A 20,204-nucleotide genomic window follows, 5' to 3' on the forward strand; every position below is an offset into this window, starting at 1 on the left:
GCTTAAGCAGCTTTCCCAACTAGATCAGTTGCCATTATGCAGTTGGTTCCCAGAAGAGTGAAGCTTCCAAATGGCTTGAGATTAGGGTAAACAATCTCACAGCTTTCTAAGAAACAAGGAAATAGACAGGAGAAGGTAGACACTAACATCACCAGATGCGGGTAAGCCACTTGTGTCTTTAAGGAAGTTAAGATTCTAACTTTCCATATTCTGGGATAGTATTAGGTCATCTTGAACACAACAGTTTTCAGGCACATACTTCTCACGATTACTACATGCCTCTCACTCATAGAAAGAATCATATCAAATTAAGATGAAAGATGGATGGCTGTAGGAATGAGACCTTTCACCACAGCCACTTGCTCTCATCTGTTTGGCGTATTTTTACAGATAGGATACGGACTGATAGAAAAAATTGCTTTCTATATTATTACAGGCTATTATTCCATTAAGTTGGACTGTATAAGAGGTAAAAAATGCTAAAAATAAAACCCAACAAATGACTAGTGCCTCACTGTCATTGTCATAAGCAGTAAGAAATAAAAGGTGGTTGAGACACTCTTATTTAAAAATCTGTGCTGGAGAAACACTGGAATCTTGCATTTGTAAGATTAAATGAATAGCAAACACACGTCTAAAACCAGGAAGAAGGTTTTATTCTTCACTACAGAAACTGAGGATTTATTTATGCCATCATAATTAGAAAGCCAATGTTATTACATATTACAAGACTATATCAAATAAGTCACTGAAAGACTACAAGTTTCCTGTAACAGTTAAAAATAATGGATACTTTTATCAATACTTGCTGCAGAAGACATCTTCGCTTAAATATTAACATCCCATTCCCTGAATTAAAATGGAAAAGCTCAGAGGTATTTCAGGATTTTAAGGCCAGTCTTCAGGGAAACGGTGTTTAATTATTTAAGTAGTATTACAAAAAAGTCATAAGAAATCAAAGTGAAAGAAGGATTATTTTGAAATTTGGAAGCATTTGTTCAATGAAAATCTGAAATCCTTTCACAAACTAAATCGTACCAGTTTCCATCAGGCAACATAAAAGTTAATACCGGTAAATTAACTGCATACAAGATTGCATGATTATTTCTACACTACCCTTTTCATGGGCAAAACTCCAATTCTGCAGAAGACACTGACAAATATATATATTTTTATACTTTTCTATTTAAAAATTCTAATAAGCGTAACACTGGTTATTATATTAAGATTTTTGTGACATCCATTGATATTCTGAGAATGAAAAGTGAATAGATATAAAATACTAAATGCTAAAAAAATCAAAATAAAATAACCAAAAGTTTTCCCAATTTAATTATAGTTTAAAATATTTAATTTAACTATAGCTTTTCATTTTTTGGGACTAAAAGCAGCTTTGAAGATGCAGAGGATTTTCCATTTTAGTTAAAATCTGAATTCTAGAGTGCCATACCAGACAATACCCCTTCTGAAAGCATTAATACTGATCCCCCTAAGTCCAGTGTTATGCAGGGAGAAAGCATTTTCATTCACTATGCTGTAAGCAATATAACAGCGATATGCATTTATTAGACTTGATTCACATTCAGTAATTACTTAGGGAAAATGATTTCTTAGAAATAGGCACATCCTTTATTCAAGTACCAGCAGTAGCTCTGAAGTCCCCAGGAAAATATATTACTTTTTTTCCACCATCAAAATTCTCCTTCATCTGCTGGCACAAAGCAGCACTGTACAGTAAGGTTCCTCAGGAGCTACTGGCACAATACACACTTAAATTAGGGTGACTGAACATGTGCTAGGTAAACAGTGATGGATGGGCTAACATTTTGTCGGGGCGGTAGAAATAGCAGGTAAATATTTCTCCTTCTTGCAGGTTCTCCCAAAGTCCCCATAACTGACCCCGGGGACACATGGCAGTGTGTCCCCGGCAGCTGATTCCTCTCAAGCACCAGTGAAAGCGAGTAAGATCAGCCCCAGTCATGCACTGTGCAAACTCCACTCCAAGCACTGAACAATGATCATCTGCCCATCTAATTCCAGACCAGAAAAACTATACCTACCATACACAGACACCCCCCACCCCAAGAATTAGTTACAGCTACCTGTAACTGTTAAAAAGCTTTGCACACAAAGCCACAAGTTTTCTTTGGCACGTATTAGACCTGTACTCAACCCAGCAAAAAGCAAGATTTTGATGCGTGGGTCGGGATGGCATTTCCTCCTCTGAATTTCCCCATTTTCAAGTGCTTAGAAGTTTGATCAATATTTTTGAAAGATCCATCATTTTAATTTAGCAGGTTAATTAAGTATCTCTATTGTATTTTGCCAATTAATTAAACACGCTTATGAATATTTTCCCATGACTTTACTGAAATGCCATTTGCACAAAAAGACAAATTTTCTCCTCAAGGGAACTATGGACTATTTACAGGTTTATTATATCTAGTAAGCTGCACAGTGTCCGACCTGAATTTGTCAGGCTAGTCCTATCTACACCCCGTAAAAGTAAACTAAATAATATCAAATAAAGCATTCAGTTATTTGCCATAAAAATGGAAGCAATAACTCAAGTATTACTCAGTAAAGGTTATGTCCTGCAAAATGTGAATATAAGAACAGCCTTGGAGGCAAAGCAGATATGTACTTAACGTAATGAAATTTAATATTCTTGATGCTTTTTGCTCAAAGGGCTTCCTTAAGTAAATAGAGAAAAAAAAAAAAAGGACTGAAGACAATTACCTGCAGTTTTAACAGAGCCTCCAAGACACACACATTTTAAAATAGAGAATGTCTCAAGAACAAAATCACAAAATTCTTTAAAGTGCTGATACATGGATTTCAGCTATGACTTGGATAACATCAGTACTTGTACCACTCATGTTCTACCCAAGTAAATTATACACTAATAAAATAAAAATATTGAGAACATTTAAAATTCTTTTCTCCCAAAATCAACTTCTTAGCAAATATTAAATTTTTTTAGTCACATAATCAATCCTGCAACTTATCAAAAGAACATTTTTTGTTCAGCGACACACAACTAAATCACAACATTTTTAAAACGTACCATCAGGATTTTGCATACTATCTAATATAATTCATGACTTCCATTATTGAACTGAGATCTCAAACATTTCAGAGTAGTTTACTGCTCAACACTGGGTTTCCTTTCAAATTAAGTCTAAAGGTAATGTAGAACTAGCCAACTACTGCATATCTGGTGACTCACAATCTTAAACAGACCATTGTCCTGAACTATCCAGAAAAAAGGAAAAGCTACAGCTGGCAAAGCGCTAGCCTTTCCCCTTGCCGGAGGTAAACACAAAGTGTAAGAATGCCAGCTTGAAAACAAACACACACACAAAATATTTAAAGCATTAGTGTTATGCCTGTACCTTCCAGATGAAAATTCAAATGAAAACAGTCTGTATTCAGGTGGAAGTTTTAGTTTTTCTAATGCTAATGAATATCAACAGGATTTTAAGAAGCAGAGAAATAAAGTTCTTCATAAAAGAGAACATTTTGAAAACTCCTAAGGAAAAGCATTAAAGAAGTTGAAGCAAAGCGACCAGACCTCTGCCCTTGAGAAAATTCCAGTATTAATATAAACGTAACATCAAATACCTGGTTTTCCAAAAGTTAAGTGCACTGATGATTGAGAAGTCTTTTCTGTGTGCAGATGACAGTGAACCATAGTCACTACAGTGGTAACAACAAGACTCAAGTTCATATATACCAGAGCACACTAACAAAACCTTATCAATCTACCATTTAATGTCCATATGCTACTATAGATTTCCTTTTTTTTAATAGGTAAATACCTTGAAAATCCAAAATCAGAACATTAATCCTCAAGCAATGAGCTGTGTCAGCTAGCTGTTTGTTCTTTTTATTTTAACGTAGCAAAACCAACCTCATAACGAATAGTTACTATCACACAGAAAAGCCTGAAAAGGGGGAGACTCTTGCATTTTACCATCCTAGGACTTCTACTTCGAAGAAGATACTAAAAATAAAAAAATATCCTTTTATTTTAGTCTCTCGGAGACTGGCATACTGGATGCCTGAGGTCTCAGCTGCCTGTCTGTATTTTACTGACCATAAGTCTATCCTTCCCTTCCTACTAACTAGACAGTTGGTAACCATGTCAATTCTGTAAAAGGAGGGGAAAAAAATAATTAAGACAGGTAGAATTAGTTCTCAGTCATCATACAGAACAGACATTACATGAAGCTTCTGAGATACTGACTCCATGTCCTGAATGGTAATTTCCTGATTTCCTCCTGCGGGGAAGCAGGGAGTAAGGAAAGTTCACTCTTTATACTAATATTGGCTAACACAAAGCTTAGATTACTTCCTCTCACACTTCCAGATTTTATCTTCAGCATAAACAATTGCTCCAGTTACAATCCAAAATATTCCTTCCAGCACTGCTCAGTTATGTGACAAGACTTCAGTGCGAAGGGCAGAAAAGTTTGTACAATGAATCACTACATTCACCAAAAAAGGAGATTTCCAGTGGAAGGCTCGGAGAGCCTGAAGGTTGTCTCACATCAGCCCTAGCACAAGATTCAGGAAATGACTGCAGAGGTAAGCAGCGATCTGGCACAACCGATTTATGCACGCATCAGTCCCTGTTATCATTCAGCAAGCACAAAACGCAAAGCTGCTGCATTTGCACACAGCACAGATGATCTGAAGTACAGGGCTCATATTAAATAGGAATCCATTCTTAAGCACAGCACAGTATGTCTCAAATACCTGCACTGTTTAAAGTTACATTCTTCAGCAATATAATTACAGATATTAGCTCATCGTATGCTGTGTCAACAGAGTTGAGAACTTCCAAATGTACTGCTTTCTGTATGCTTCATAAATACTTTTTCATGTAAGAGACCTGAAAAACAGGTTTATATTCAGACACTTAGTTTATCTCAATTTCTTGCTAGATACTATTGTTTCAGCTATATAATTTGTACTTTGTGAAGATTAATACAAGAACAATAAGCACGTTTACAATAGATTGTTACCATAATGTTTTTTAGTATATAATATGTAACAAGATTATTATTTGAACTGTCTCTGGCAAAAATAGCTACAATGTAATTTTTGTATTGATTCACAGCTATACTTTATCTATTACTTTATGTTTTAAAAAAATAAGCACCTATTTTAAACCGTTTGCAATCTGAACATATGTTTCAATGTGCCCACTATCTTTTTGTAGCAACCAAATTTTTAAGTTCCACCAGAGACACGTGGGAAAGGTACTGTGTCAAAATGTATTCAGTTGTACTCCCACTAATCTACTGAAATTAAATTGTGGAGTGGAAAACTCAGATAGTACCTTGAAAGTATCCAGAGTTAGAATAATCAGTGTCCTTATATTAGATACAAATTACAAAAAGCATATACTACTATCTACACCTTCTTTGGAAGGCTGTTGAAGAACAAAACACTCCTCAAGGCCCCAAAACGCTTTGAGTACTGTATTTAGGTTTTCAAGTCAACACACAAGTGGAAACTCACAAGACAAGGCAACGTTATCTTTTGATACATTTTAAAATCAAGTTATATTGCTGAAAGATGTCTGATTAGTGCACTAGAACTTGTACATTAATCAAAAAAACAGACAATGGTTTGGGTTAGAAGGGACCCATATCATCTAGCTCCAGCCCCCCCACCATAGGGGCTGGAACATCTTTCACTAGATCAGGTTCCTCAAAGCCCCACCCAACCTGTCCTTGAACACTTCAAATGATGGGGCATCCACTACTTCTCTGGGCAATCTGTTCAGTATCTCCCCACCCTCATCATAACGAGTTTCTTCTTTATGTTCAATCTAAATCTACTCTTTTGGATTTATAACCATTGCCCCTTGTCCTGTCACTACAGGCCTTGGTAAAAAGTCTCTCACAGTCATCCTTATAAGCCCCCTTTAAATATTGAAAGGCCACAATAAGGTCTCCCCAGAGCCTCCTCTTCTCCAGGCTGACTGAACAATCTCAACTCTCAGCCTGTCTTCATAGGAGAGGTGTTCACTCTCTCAGATCATTCTTGTGGCCCTCCTTTGGACCCACTGTAACAGGTCCATGTCTGTCTTGTGCTGGGGACCCCAGATCTGGACGTAGGGGGTGGGGTCTCGTGAGAGCAGAGTAGGTGGGGGGAATCACCCCACTTGACCTGCTGGCTGTGCTTCTTTTTATGCATCCCAGGATACAGTTGGCTTTTCCAGCTGCACTGCCAGCTCATGTGCAATTTTTCATCCAGCGCTGTCCCCAAGTCCTTCTCAGCAGGGGTGCTCTCAATCAATTCACCCCCCAGCCTGTACTGATACTGGGGATTACCCCAACTCAGGCGCAGGACCCTGCACTTGGCCTTCCTACACCTCCTGAAGTTTACATAGACCCACTCCCCCAGCCTGTCAATGTCCCTCTGGATGGCATCCCATCCCCCCAGCCTATCAACTGCACCACTCAGCTTGATGTTATCCACAAAATATCCAAGGGTGCACTTAGTCCCACTATGTCATTAATCAAGATATTAAATGGTACTGGTCCCAGTATGGACCCCTGAGGGACACCACTTGCTACTGATCTCCGTTTGAATGTATTACTCTACCAGTATAATTAATACACTGAAAATACATATTTATTATTAACAGTAAGGCTTTTCCATGAAATTCCATGTTTTTCAACTAAAATGAAAGTAACTGTTCCTATTATAGGTATCTCCTATTTCAGACCATATTTCACAGTGCAACTATTACTGATCCTGGCTTAAGAGGCAGCGGAATGATAGCAACTTTTGATTAAAATATAATTCTGAAGTGGAAACTTCATAACCTTGTGGAAAAACAAACTTTCTTGTCTAGGCCAGGATAAAATACAAAGAAAACTAAAGCTAAGATTCTCTGAAACATTGTTGAACAAGTTTGCCGTTGCATATATTGATAGTTCAGCATTACAGGCAAACGAGCTGTTCATGCCTTGCGCTTGGTGAAGACCTTCTAATAAAATCTTTTCATTGTTTTTCCAAATTTGGATGACAATGGTGATGTGCTAAGAGCCACTGTAGATACAACCTGCAGAACATTCATTCTTTCCAGTACGCAATCAGTTTATAAGTATGCTATTTCATATTACTTTTTCTAAGTCATTAGCTTCATTAATCAATGTTGGATAGGCATTAGAAAGAACATCCAGCTTAAAGTTGTTTCCATTTATCCATTTCCTGATAGACTTTCAGTTTCTCCCCCACTTAACCCAATGACAAAATAATAACCTTGGAATTTCTTATAACATAGTCAAAGTAGATTTTCATCTTTTCCAATGCCCTTATCCAAGAAGATGGTGGCAAAGGAAGCCTGAAAACATTGATAATGTAAATTTTAGTGTTTTGTAGTTGACTTCTTTTTTCTTCTCCAAAAAGCATTCACTTTGTAAATAATCCTTGAGGTTTAAGCATCAACCCCAGAATGGTCATAAGCCCCCAACTACAAATTAGGCTCTGGTTTAAATATTTATTTCCATTTTGTAGGAAGAGAAATACAGAATTTCAGATTACAGGATAGTGAAAAACGCCTAAAAATTTGGAGTAAAACACACTAAACACTCAAACTAGAAGACGGGGAATAAAATGCAGTGGAAGTCTTTTGGGATTTTATTGTTTTTCTCCAGCATTTTGCTTCAGAGTCACCAGTTCTTTGAACATAGAAAGTATATAGGGAATCTAATGAGAAGAGCTAAATTTCAACAACAAAAAAGGAGTTTCACCTATTCTTGTCCATAAGACCAACTGCATGTTTAGAAATTTGAAGACTTATGCTATTTATTTCCTTAATTTAAACACCAACTTTAAGCATTTGTTTCTGAATGTCCAAACTTAATCCACTTCAAGGTGAATAAATTAAAAAAGAAACCCATGAATTCTAAATGACATAACCCAGAGTAAAAAGTGTTTAGTCACAGCTATGAGCCACTTTTATAACCGCAAAAGGTCATTCTTTTAGGCAGTCTTGCTACATGAAGCAATGAAGCATATGTAAAATTTCTTTTGCGCGAACAATTCTATTTATTATTAATTATAATTATTCTAATTATTTACCATTCTGACTAATGTGGTGTCATAATAAACAAAACAAAAACTTAAATGTTTTCTCCTTTTTTTTTTTTTTTTCCTTCAGGAGAGTAGGGGAGGGAAAGCAAAGGTGAATTTAGCACTGCCGCCACCTGCTTGCAAAAGGTCAAGGTATGGAAATGTAACACTGACCAAAACAAATATCTCAACTGAATAGTCCTCATAGGGATAATTTTACTCCCAGTTGTGGTTTAATAATGAATTGATTCTTTCCTTGAAAGACACCAATTTCTCTTTTACTTACTGTATCGGAAAACCATCTTAGAAAACTTAGGTATGTTAAGAAGTCGTGCTAAAATGTGTTCTAAAATCTTATGCCCTAATCAAAGTTGTGCTACAGCGTTAATAAAACGATACTATATAACAGCAAGGGGGGGAGGGGGGAGCTGATAACTGTAGAGCTAACTAAAGATAACAGTAAATGATAATGCCAATCTCTGAAGCTGTGCAGGCTAAAAACACAGGCCCCAGGTTCTAGCTGTGCTGCATGCTGATTTTGATTTTTCACTCCACATCATGCAGTGACAAATTCTATGGCGTTTAAGTAAATTTCTCCAGTCAAGAAGAGGTGATTCAATGTGTTTGTTTAATCAGAAAAGTTACTACTTTATTCTCTTTTCCTTTAAGATACGTAAAGAAACTAAAGATGGAATAAGAACAAAGACAGCAAAGAGCACCCTCCTTTTTATTGTGAAGCCCTTAGATATATACACTCACTTAAATAGCCTTAGTTTAATGACTAAATATATTATATATACAAAACACCCTTATTTTTACTTAATAATTCTCCAGAGAACTTTGTTCTCAGCTCTTTGTTTGAACTGATTGATACATCTCCTACAGAAGAAAATTACTAGAGTGCATAGCAGTGACTTACTACATGGGTGTGCTTTTTCGTTCTGGTGTTTATTTGTTCATATGTATCTATCCTTACAACTACATTTGACAAGACTCTTATTGCACAATAATTAGATCGAAGAAATCAAGAGGAGTAAGGTCTACAGGGTATTACTTGTACACTTACTTCCTTCACTCCCAATTAAACTCATTAAGTTAACCATAGAAAAATGACTTTGAAAAAATGTTTGTGTCAACTATCTAAACTAATGTCATCTCTACAGCAATGAGTTTGTTTTGTTTCTAAATAACTTTATACCGTTTTTTCAACAAATTAAAAGGGATTGTAATATAGATATATAACATATTGGGTAAGGAGTTAGCCTCCTTATCAAAGACGAGATAGAGTGAGAAACCAGGACAAACAGGTATTTGATTCCAATTCTCATGGCAAACTACAGAGAATTCTATAAAGCTACTTTTTTTTACAACTACCTGAAACAAACGCATGGAAAAAAGTAGCCAAGCAAATTTAGTGTAATATGCTTTTAAAAAAAAAAATAGTTGAACTATTTTTTTTCCCCGAACGTAGTTTAGAACAATTCACTGCGTTCCCAGGGATAGTTTTTCATACAAGAGTTTTCCTTATTCATTAAGACATATTTAACATAATACACTGTTTCAGTTCTTCAGACTTGTCCTGTGACCATATCAGCCAGAACAGAACTTAGAAGAAAAATCAGCAGAAGCTACTGAGTCCATCGATTACTACTGTAATGTGATCACAGTAGAATCAGTTTCAGTATCTTCACCACAACTTCACAAATAATTTTGTAAGTATAACCTCTTATAAAATTTATCTTAATAACACATTAGTTTTGAAGTCAAAGTAATTTTGGCATTTAAATAACCCTAAAGAGAACATCCATTATAAAGCTGAGCAAATCCATATAAATCCTCCCTAAATTCTGGCATAGAACCACCAACACAGTCCCATGCAAAACTAAATCTCAGCCAGGGGCTACAGCTAGGAAACAATTCAGTAGGACAGAGACAGGTACCACCTGAAGCAGCAGCCTGGCCAGCTCAGTTGGATGCACTGACCTCTATCTTCAGTTTCAATCAACTTCTAGGGACAGGAACTTAGTCCTTAAGCTAGTTCATGAAATGGCATTCCTTAAGAAAACATGGCATCCCTTTCAAAATTGGAAGAAATATAACAGATCAACAAGATTATTTGCAGATCATTTCTGATCCGTTGGCCATAAATACGCTACTGACTCTTGGAAATACATTCAGCACTTTGGTAGTTTATTGTTTTCTACTTTGTAAATACGGTGGTTAATTGTTTTGTCCCATTATTATCAATTTTCCTTTTCTCTCCAATGAGCTTTCAAAAAATGGATTTCAAGTGGATCTGTACATTAAACAAATATAAACACTAGAATCAGAAAAGAAAAAGACAATTGTCTTAACGATCCTATCTTCTTTCCCTGCCATGAACAGTACCATGCCTAATTTTCCTCCAACCTAGAACTTCTTTGGATGAAACCCTATGAGAAGAAAGTCAACATTCCCCATTTCATTTGCAGATTTTCTTTATAACCTCTCTCTTATCTCAAATTTATACAGCCTTCCCCCTTTTCCTCAGCACAATCTTCTATTCACAACAGATACAGCTCATATAAGTGCTGCAGTAATCACATAAGAATGCTGTGAAAGTTGTCAATTTAAGCGTGGATTACTAAATGCAAGATCATTATTGTATTTAGACTGATGAGGAATGATTCTCTGCTGATTCTTTGCAGTGTGTTGAATCTCACCTAATTTTAGATCGTTATTGAAATACCATAATCAACTTCAGGTAAGAGTGACTGTGTCTATTCAAGACATAATTGAATTCAATTGGCTACAAGTGTGGACCTCTATTTCAAAATATGCTACCTGAGAAAATTTAGAACAATTGGCTGCAATTTTTCAGTGTGTGTTTTCTTCATGTATCAATATATTGCTTTATTACTACACCACTTTTTGTGCAGCTACATTTAAGAAATTTCACACAAAGCTGTGATTCCTGTGTTGGAGGTTCATGTGGAAGACTGGACACTTCAAAGAAAGTTACACATTTTTACATGAAGCTCTGAGTTTCAGAGCATCTGTGAATTTAAAGCCTCCCAGTCTGTTATATCAATCTAAGTACAGTGCAGTGAAACAAGCTTCTAGATGAATGTTTAATTAAAAAATTAAAGCAACTCTACAGCAGGTCTAGACGGCATATACTATAACTCATATGCTCATGGCTGGAATTTTTTTTGGTACTATTACTTTAGTCATTCTGATTACCTTGCAGTAAGTTCCAATCTATCATCCCTTCTGTCAATGCTTCCAGTACTCATTCCCTTCAAGAAAGGCAATTTATTAACTGCTATGTCCCCATACTTAAAAGCGCTTACTTGCTAACATTCACAAGGGTTACTTAAAGGAGGAGAAAACACAAAGAAACAAAGATTTTCACAGACAGGGAAGGTTTTAAACTTTAAGGTGTAAGTTTTATGAAGTACTTTTGTGCCTTTACAGTCCAGTCTATTGGAAGGAGGATGCTAAGGAGATATGCAGGCAGTTTTTTTAAAGTCAAACTGTAATCAAAATAGTGACATTTATGAGCTCTGAGGGGAAAAAAATAGTATCGTGCTATTACATCACAAGCAGTGCTTTCTTAAAACAGTCATTAAAAAACAACCTTTACCAGCCAAATCCAATTCCAACACATATTACTGGGATCTCTAAATACAGAGCTTTCCTAAATTAATTTAATGAAGGAAAACTGTCAGGAAACCAATTAAAATCAGCATAGTTGAAGGTTTTACATCATGAAACACAACTTACATCCCTGTTCCTACTGCAATTACCCTACAATCAATAAGGTACCAAAGAAACCACCAAATGACTGAGAACCAACCTCACTGACAACTATCACTGCATTACCTTTAATGTACCTGGAATTACGGACAAGGTATCTCCCCAGTGAATACACATTCATGATAAACATGAGCTGCCACTGGATGCCATTACTACTGCATATGCGCAGCTAGAAGAATGCCACCTGTACCTGACAAAATCCTCAGACGCTGCAGAAGAGAACACTTCAGTGACTACACCTACACTATGGGAATTCAACTCTTCTGGATACAATACATTTATTCTTCAGTAATTTTTCCCTCCCCTCCTGACTGGGGGATCAACTGTGTACAAAACCTGAATAGCTTAAACTTCTAAAGAAAACGCTTAGTTGAGAGAAAGCTGTGAAAAAAGTCCTCAGATTATAGCTATGCAAAGTAAGAAAGGTAAAGTTACAGGCAAAGACAGGTTTGTTAGTAGCTCAAAGATTCAAAAGGAAGAACATAGAAAGTTGCAAAGCTGTAAAAGAAAATAAGGGTAACCCAGCAGCATCAAGGGTCTGTTACAGCAAGTAGTGGCAGCTTCCTTTCTCCCGCCTGACTGATGCCTGCCTGGCCAGCAGAGACTCTTCAGATGTCTTACTGGAAGCTATGAGTATAATAGCAGTTTTTAAATCCTACCAATCCTTTGTGCATGTTAACTAATAAGCAATAGTTTGCAGTCAAGTACACCCTCTTTGCACACTGTAAAACACAGGTAAATAAAGCAACCCTGAGATGGACGACAAGAACACACATACCACATTATCTGCATTTTGTAACTGATGCTGATGTGCCAACTTTCCATAAGTGCATTAGGCAAGGAACCATGATCTTAAATGCCCTAGTACTCCATAAAGCATCAACTTACATAAATTTAAAAAGCTAAACGTGCAAGTGTTGTAGAGTAGCAGTGTTATCTATTTCTTCTGGAAAACTTACAAACTATGGTGATGCTCCCACATGATGCCAGTAAGCGTTAACTTCCACAGGTATTTAGAAGAGCTCAACATTAATTTGTTGGATACTTAAGCCCCAAAAATTTCTCTGGACAGCTATGTTAAGAAAATTACGAGCACAGACAGGTACCCGTACAAACCAAACAGATCTCTGAAAGATATATTTCCCAATTCATTCCATCTACTAATACTATTACACCAGTGGCAGCTAAAGATTGGGAAAGTTGACAATCAGAAGAAAGGAAAACAAATTCAGGTAAGGAAGAGATGTTTGAGGAAAAGTTAAATACTGACCTTAACAGAGGTTGCCGAAGATGTTAGAAGATCAACATGCCTTTAAGGAGTCAGACGCTAAAGTGAAGTAAATTGCTATCTATTGACATCACTGGATCTTTTTCCCCCCATAAAATATACCAAGAAGTCTATGCAAGATTTAAAGACTGGGTGGCAGAAAAGGGCATTGTCTCAATATCCAAACATAGGCATACTGTTCCATTTTAGATGCAAGAGAGAACCTAGGATAACTGCGTGAGGCTGGACCACAGGATAGGAAAGAGAAGCTTCAGGTGACCCACACCACTCTGCAGGGGCAGCTGGAGGATAGGCCATCTAAAGCAGAACTAAAAACACACACTTTGGCACTTGACAGCTGCTTATTTCTGCTGCACTGACGGCAGGGCTAAAAGCAGTTTCTGAATTACAGTAGTTTATAACCCACTTTAAGAAAAAATGAAAAAAGGGACACTGAGTTATGACCAGCTGCTCCACCAACAGTTAAGACGACTGAGCTGGAGAGAACATCTGGTTAGGCAGCAGGGAACCAGCACGTCATCTGTTGCCCTGATGTAAACTGGCTTGTGGGAAAGTGTTTATACTCTGAACCCTACCTATAGCATTTCAAAGCACATTTGGCACGGACGTCACTTGAGACGTCATAAAACTGGAGGAAGAAAAGACTAAAGAAATGAGATTTCTCCCATTACGTGGCTTAGTTAAGCGAGTTTAATTTCCTTTACTTAACAGCCTTAATTCCAAAAACAGAGTATCACCAACAAATACAAACAAGACAAAACCTGTAGGGTGGACGAGCCAAAGGATTCCCACTAGTTACGATTTGGTGCCTTTACAGAAGAACCAAAACACGGACACACAAAATCCAGTCCAAAGGAAGCACTGAAAACAGAGCCTCAAAAGAGACGCCAGGAACGTCTGCTGGTCCCAGAACCTTGTAACTAACAATCTCTTGTTGATCGTACTGCTGCATTCAAGGAAGCAGGACTTTGTAATTAAAACTAGGATGTAATTCAACCTCTGACTCTTGTGCCAAGTTCTTCTCCTAGACTGAGCAAGAATCAAGTGCTAAGGTAAAAAGGGTCCCAGTATTAAAAAAACCCTTACAAACCTAACACAAAACTTAGTGCATCACATGATTTCTGCCAAGCTTTACTTCTGCCATTAATCCTAAAGGCTCACAGAAATATATTACCATACCTCTATTGCCCCTTAGAATTGGATTAAGGAGGTGCAGAACCTAACAAGGCCTAATGAGAAAAGAGGAATACAGAGCCTTAAAAATCAAAACAATACTCTCTGATCTCAATAAGCCTAGAAAGGCAGCATCATTTACACATTTTAATTATTTAGTGCTTGAAAAAAAAAAGCTAACAACTTATCTTTGCTAGGTAATATCTTGTTCTCAATTCTTTTAAAATTGTTTTGCCTGATTAGTATTTTAGACACATTTGCTATGTGAAAAAATGAATTTAAATCAAAACACAATCAACCACTCTAGTTGTGATCCCACCTGGTCTCTGGGGTCCACAGCATCACTTTTAATGAACTTGGCAGCTGAATGATCTTCAAATATGATTTTAGGAAGGAAAAATTGTTATACTCAGCTTGTGTTAAATTAATTACAAGCAGAATCCTTACTTGAGATCGGAGGGTGTTTACATGTATTTCGAGTGAGTTATCTTAAACAGGATCACAATAGAGACAAGGTGCTTAATTTATCACAGAATTAACCACACAGTGCCAGCTAGACTAAAGGTCCAGAGCTTGTGGCATCCCTTTTACCTTACAGCACTTCCCTTTCATGAATTCGGCAATAGGAAAGCTACATCTTTAATAGGAACTATGATAAAGGATATAAAAGTTTGTTTTTAAAAAGTATTATTAAAATAAACTGCGATCCTCACTCAAGCTTTGTAGTTCTGGTTTTTGGGTTGGCTGCTGGGGGGTGGGGGGGAAGGATGGACATGGGGACAACTGGGAGGGGATGGAAATGAAGGAAAAGATTCACCAAATTAACATGTTTGAGGAAAAAAATGCCCAGTTCCAGTTTTTTGAAAAACTGGAAACATGTCAGAATTATGAAAGTGGAAGTATATTTAAGAATCAGGTTTTTGTGGCTTTTTTAAAGCAGAATTTCTAATACTTTTCTTTATAAAGGTTAAGTGGAACATGCTCTTTTACTTACCCAGTTATTTTACCTCCAAATTCTCATTTTACTGAAATTGAGGTTTTATTCTCCTGTGACACCACCTCAAACAGCAAAATTTCTAAGATGCTGCTTACAATTTACCAAAAAGTCCACTGTTTGTACAACACTTACACAAACACAGATTAACAAAAATGTAGTTCTACTGCTCAGTAAGTGTTGTCTCAAAGTCCACAATAGAAACCTCGCTTTTATCTTAAGTTGCACTATGGTGTGAGATGCAACATCCAGGTTAACCTTACAACAGTTTTACTACTGCTTTTCTTGGAGCTACTCTCTACTTATATGAGCATTACTAAAAAAGTATTTAAAACACACCATGCATATATTCCTTTTTTTGCATAGATCAGGATCTTTTGCCACCTTCTGTTATAGCAAATATTCACAGTCCCCTTCCCAGACAACTAAATAATCTTGCAAATGCTGCGAGACAAATTTACTTATGTCTTGGCTTTCAAAGAAAATGTAGACAGACTAAACTGATAAAGCAATTGTTTCTTAATCTCTTTCATGGCAGAGAATTAGTTTCTCTCATTTCCAAAGTAAATTACACATTCTTTGTATTTGATGTTTAAGTACCTGTAGATTTAACAGTTCTTCCTACTACAGAAGGAAAGGGATTTAGTACAAACACTGTACAGGAAAGAAAGCTGTACTAGCTGAAGAGATTTGTCTCAGAAAGGAAGGTTTTCTGTATACCATTTAAGAGATTGTGTTTGGTGTCATTTATTTTCAGCAAACTTTGAACATCTGCACGCAACTCGAGTCTCTCTCACAGATTTTTATACTCCCCTCTTTCAGACTAGAACTGCTCATTTACTGGTATGGAAATGACCAGGCATATCAATAAAGCCTACATGGAAGAAAACCAAATAATTTTCAATAAAATGTCAGTTCTGATTCTTTCCCAATTTTGTTCATGACCTTTACACATAAAAAAAAAAGGAGAAAAAAAAACAAACCACATTTTTTAATAAATTCTGAGCAACTTAGAATAAATATGATTGTTATATCTTTTAAGCCTTAAAGTTTTACTATAAACACACATAGGATATTTAGTGTTTCAGATCTTAGGACTAAAGAAGCCCTCAATGACTAAAACCAGGTCACCGCACAGCTTCTTGTACTTGAAGGGGAAGGAAGGGGTTACCTAGTAGTTTGAAAAAGGAAATCCAGATTTGTTATTGCATTTCACTAGATGGTAGGGGATGGGGAATGACATATGAGGGACCCTCAGTCATCCAGGGCACTATTTTTACTCATCAGTAGAGCATAGATTACAGTTCTCTAGTCTCTGCTATTTCCTAATCTCTTCTCTCCCCGTCACAGCTCTTTCCCCTCCCCCTCTTTCCAGCATTCAGTCCAGCATCTATTCTGATCACACAGGACGAAGAGCAATTTTGCAGCCATGTCCCTCCTCAATGAATACAGGCACATATCACTGACCAAAGAGACCCATGTAGGAAGTTCTTCAGTTCTGATTAAATGCTTAACATTGCCAAATGGTGCCCAGAAAGCAGCCTGCGGTTTCTTTCATTTACAAATCCTTCGAAAACAGTCAATACCAACACCGCTTTCTTTCCCAAGAAGAACCTGTGTCTGCTTGGAACAGAGAAAGGTCTATAACTGCATTCAATTTATTTTCTCACTAGAGAAGTCAATACCCACATACTTGTTGATTATAGACAAGCATAAAATGAAATAAAGTGTGAAATACTACTGTATTGATATTAAAGCTTTAAGATTATCTGAAATAGAATTTATTTGAATATAAATTTAAAGATTAATAGGAAGCAACTCAAAGAGGAAATTACCATTAGACATACTAAAATGCATTTGTTATAATAATTAAAATCACAATTCAAAAAAGGCCCCCTGAATTCATCAATTAAATTGTCCAAAATAAAAAGTAAATAAAGAACACCTCATCCTATTAAGTAACATAGTGCATATGTCACTTATTACACTGGTCACTCAGTTTAATTGAAATTGTGAGTTACTGTGCAGGAGTTTCCATTGACCAGTTGACCTATTCTATGTAACATTACTTTTGCAAAAGTGACCTTCTTAAACAGTTACAACCCTCATAAGCTATGAAACTATCAGCCTCAAGAGTATAGCTTATGAGTACAAGAAAAATCTTTTTTGGCAACTAACTGAACATACATAATTCTGATCCAAGTTTTAAGGACATCTGCAACATAAGCATATCCAGCTAATGGCAATTCAATGCAAGCAAGGTAGAAACACAGGGCGGCGCAGGGGAAGTAAATTGAACCTGCAGCACACAAAACCTAACAACCAGCAGATTAACAAGAGACTAGAACTCCGCAGTCGCTAGGTGATGAGCCACCAAAGAAACCACTCAAGTGTAACCTTGAAAGGGTTAAACCAGAACTTTGTAATTGAAGGGCAAACAAGACTATCATGCATCTCAAGGGGGGAAAAAAAGCAAATTTATCATGGAATAAGAGGCGAGTGACACTATATAGAATTTATTAAGCAATGCTTTAAGGAGATTGTGGGGTTGTGCAAAACTTACTGTGGGATGTTTAGGGGGAGAATCAAAGACAAGGAAAGGGAGGAATCAAGGTGGTTCAGGGATGAACAAACATGGGAAAAATGGGAGAAGGATACTGAAATAAGATGACTGCCTGTGCCTGTTTCTCTATTTAAACCACTGAAATATTCAGCATACAAGAAATCCCCTCACCCCCAACACCTCAGAGAATATAAAGTAAACAGTATTAAATGCTAACCATCATCTGGCATTAACATGTGGTTTGACACACACTATATTTATTCTAGTTAATTAAGTGTGCCGAAACTGGGCCCTAAAATTTCCTACTGAAAATGACCCCTGCTCTGTACTAACTGTTTATCAACCTCTGGAAGTTCTTTGGAATGGAGTTAGCTGTCCTGGAGCAAAACTTTTGCTACATTTCAACAATCTGACAGTTTGGCAATAAATTTCCAGAGCTACAAGTTTTCTTCAGCTTTTATTATTATTAATTTCTATATACAAATATAATAAATGATATATTATATATGTGATATATTACATATAAATGTAGTATACAATATGAAAATACAAATCTATTTTATATATAAATAAATAATCAAATATAATCTATTCCTATAATAAATATTTAAATAGATATCTACATAAATATTTGAATCTATTTTAAAATAAAAATAAATACATAATTGTACTACGTCGTTATTATATAATACATACAATGCACTTGGTATATAATATGTACATATGTAGCCATAGATGACAAAAATAACAAAACCTAAAAAACTGTTATTTAGTATTAAATTTTAAGTATCTAGCAAAGTAAAGGAATTAGCATTTAGCAAATGCTAAATGCAGCAAAGTAAACAACATATTGTATCTGTTGAACAACCCAAACGACTTTTCCAGTTGGGTGAATAGAGTAGTTTTACTAGAACTGGTAAGAAATAATTACCATTAACACACCTGAAGTGATGTTTTATACCTACTTTGCATAGTCAAAGAGCCTGCTGTCCCAGAGCTGATGAGTTCCTTTAGGACCAGAATGGAAGAAACAAGAATCTGTACCATCAAATTTGTTGAGACCATCTTCAGAGTTTTTTGATGCATGGCTGTGCACAACATCCAGCAGAACAGTGATGCCCATTGAGTGAGCAACATCAATCATTTCTTTCAGGTCATCTGGAGTTCCGTAACGGCTATCAGCATGAAAATGTAATGTGTTATGATTGATACAATCCGAACTTAAGCTGACAATACTGAACATTACTCATAAAACCTACATCAAAATCAGAAGTTCTTCATCACCTAGTTTCCAGTTGTATAGAGGCTATTTTTTCAGCTTCTCGTAGCTATTTATTACAGACTGACAATTAAAACATTTTTCTAATTATAAAATTTCATCATGCATGCAATGTTTTACAGAAATAATTTCAAAGGTTTTTTTTCCCTTTTAATCTGTCAACAAATAAAATTCAGTATAAAAGATAAATAGAAACTTTAAGTTGTGTCAGTTAATATTGAACACTTCCTTACTTTGTAAGAGATAAGAATATATTTATAATACTGGAATAAAGTAATCGTGTACATAAAGTAATCCACTACAAGAGTAAATAAATTCATGAAAGTCCCCAAAATACACCATCTACCGCTGTCCTGCTTAGTAATTTGTTTTAGGTACTACACTATTTTCCAACCTGGTTTTAAATAAAGATTTTTGTCTCCTGTGTCTAACACACCTTTCTTTCAACTAATTAAGCCAGTTAAAAATTCCTGTCTATCTAAACTTAGCCTGGTTGTAACTTGGGCTTCACCTAGATGGGAAAAAAAAAAAAGAAAAAAAAGAAAAAAATCACAACATTCAGGTTTATCATGATTTTCTTAACAATTACCTGAATACATTTTCCATCTATTTTCACCCTAGGCCTCAAATCTAAGTACAGTGTGTTATAAGCATAGGAAAAAGTTCCCACAGAACACACAGAGCCATGACTTTAATCAAGTTTATTACAAACAAGTAGTGTACAGTTCTGTTTATCATAAAAGACTGACTTACACATTGTGTTTGTTACTGCCAAGAATTCCAGAACACAAAATCCATGCATAAAGACTGCTGAAGCTGGATTAGCTGGAATATGCTATGACAGCTGAAGTTACTTCTAACCTTTTTGTTTGTATCCTACACAAAGTGTTTCACAGAACAGCTGATCACTATGCCAAACTGATTTCAGATTTAAGAGGAAGCTAGAGCAAATACCTAAGCCATTACTGTCCCTTTCCGTTAAACGCTTGCAGACACACACATACTGGCATAG

The 20,204-nt window shown here is 36.2% G+C and overlaps 1 protein-coding gene across 1 annotated transcript in view; it reads right to left on the bottom strand.

Annotated features, from left to right (window-relative positions):
- The window catches only part of GBE1 (glucan (1,4-alpha-), branching enzyme 1), a 135,098-nt gene that overhangs the window by 74,540 nt on the left and 40,354 nt on the right, over positions 1-20,204 (bottom strand). Inside the window, exon 8 of the mRNA XM_009880899.1 lies at positions 18,879-19,088. Within this exon, the coding sequence (XP_009879201.1) occupies positions 18,879-19,088 (210 nt within the window). The remainder of the gene's footprint in view (positions 1-18,878; positions 19,089-20,204) is intronic.

Source organism: Charadrius vociferus, unplaced genomic scaffold (assembly GCF_000708025.1).
Source record: "Charadrius vociferus isolate BGI_N301 unplaced genomic scaffold, ASM70802v2 scaffold150, whole genome shotgun sequence".
NCBI lineage: Eukaryota > Metazoa > Chordata > Aves > Charadriiformes > Charadriidae > Charadrius > Charadrius vociferus.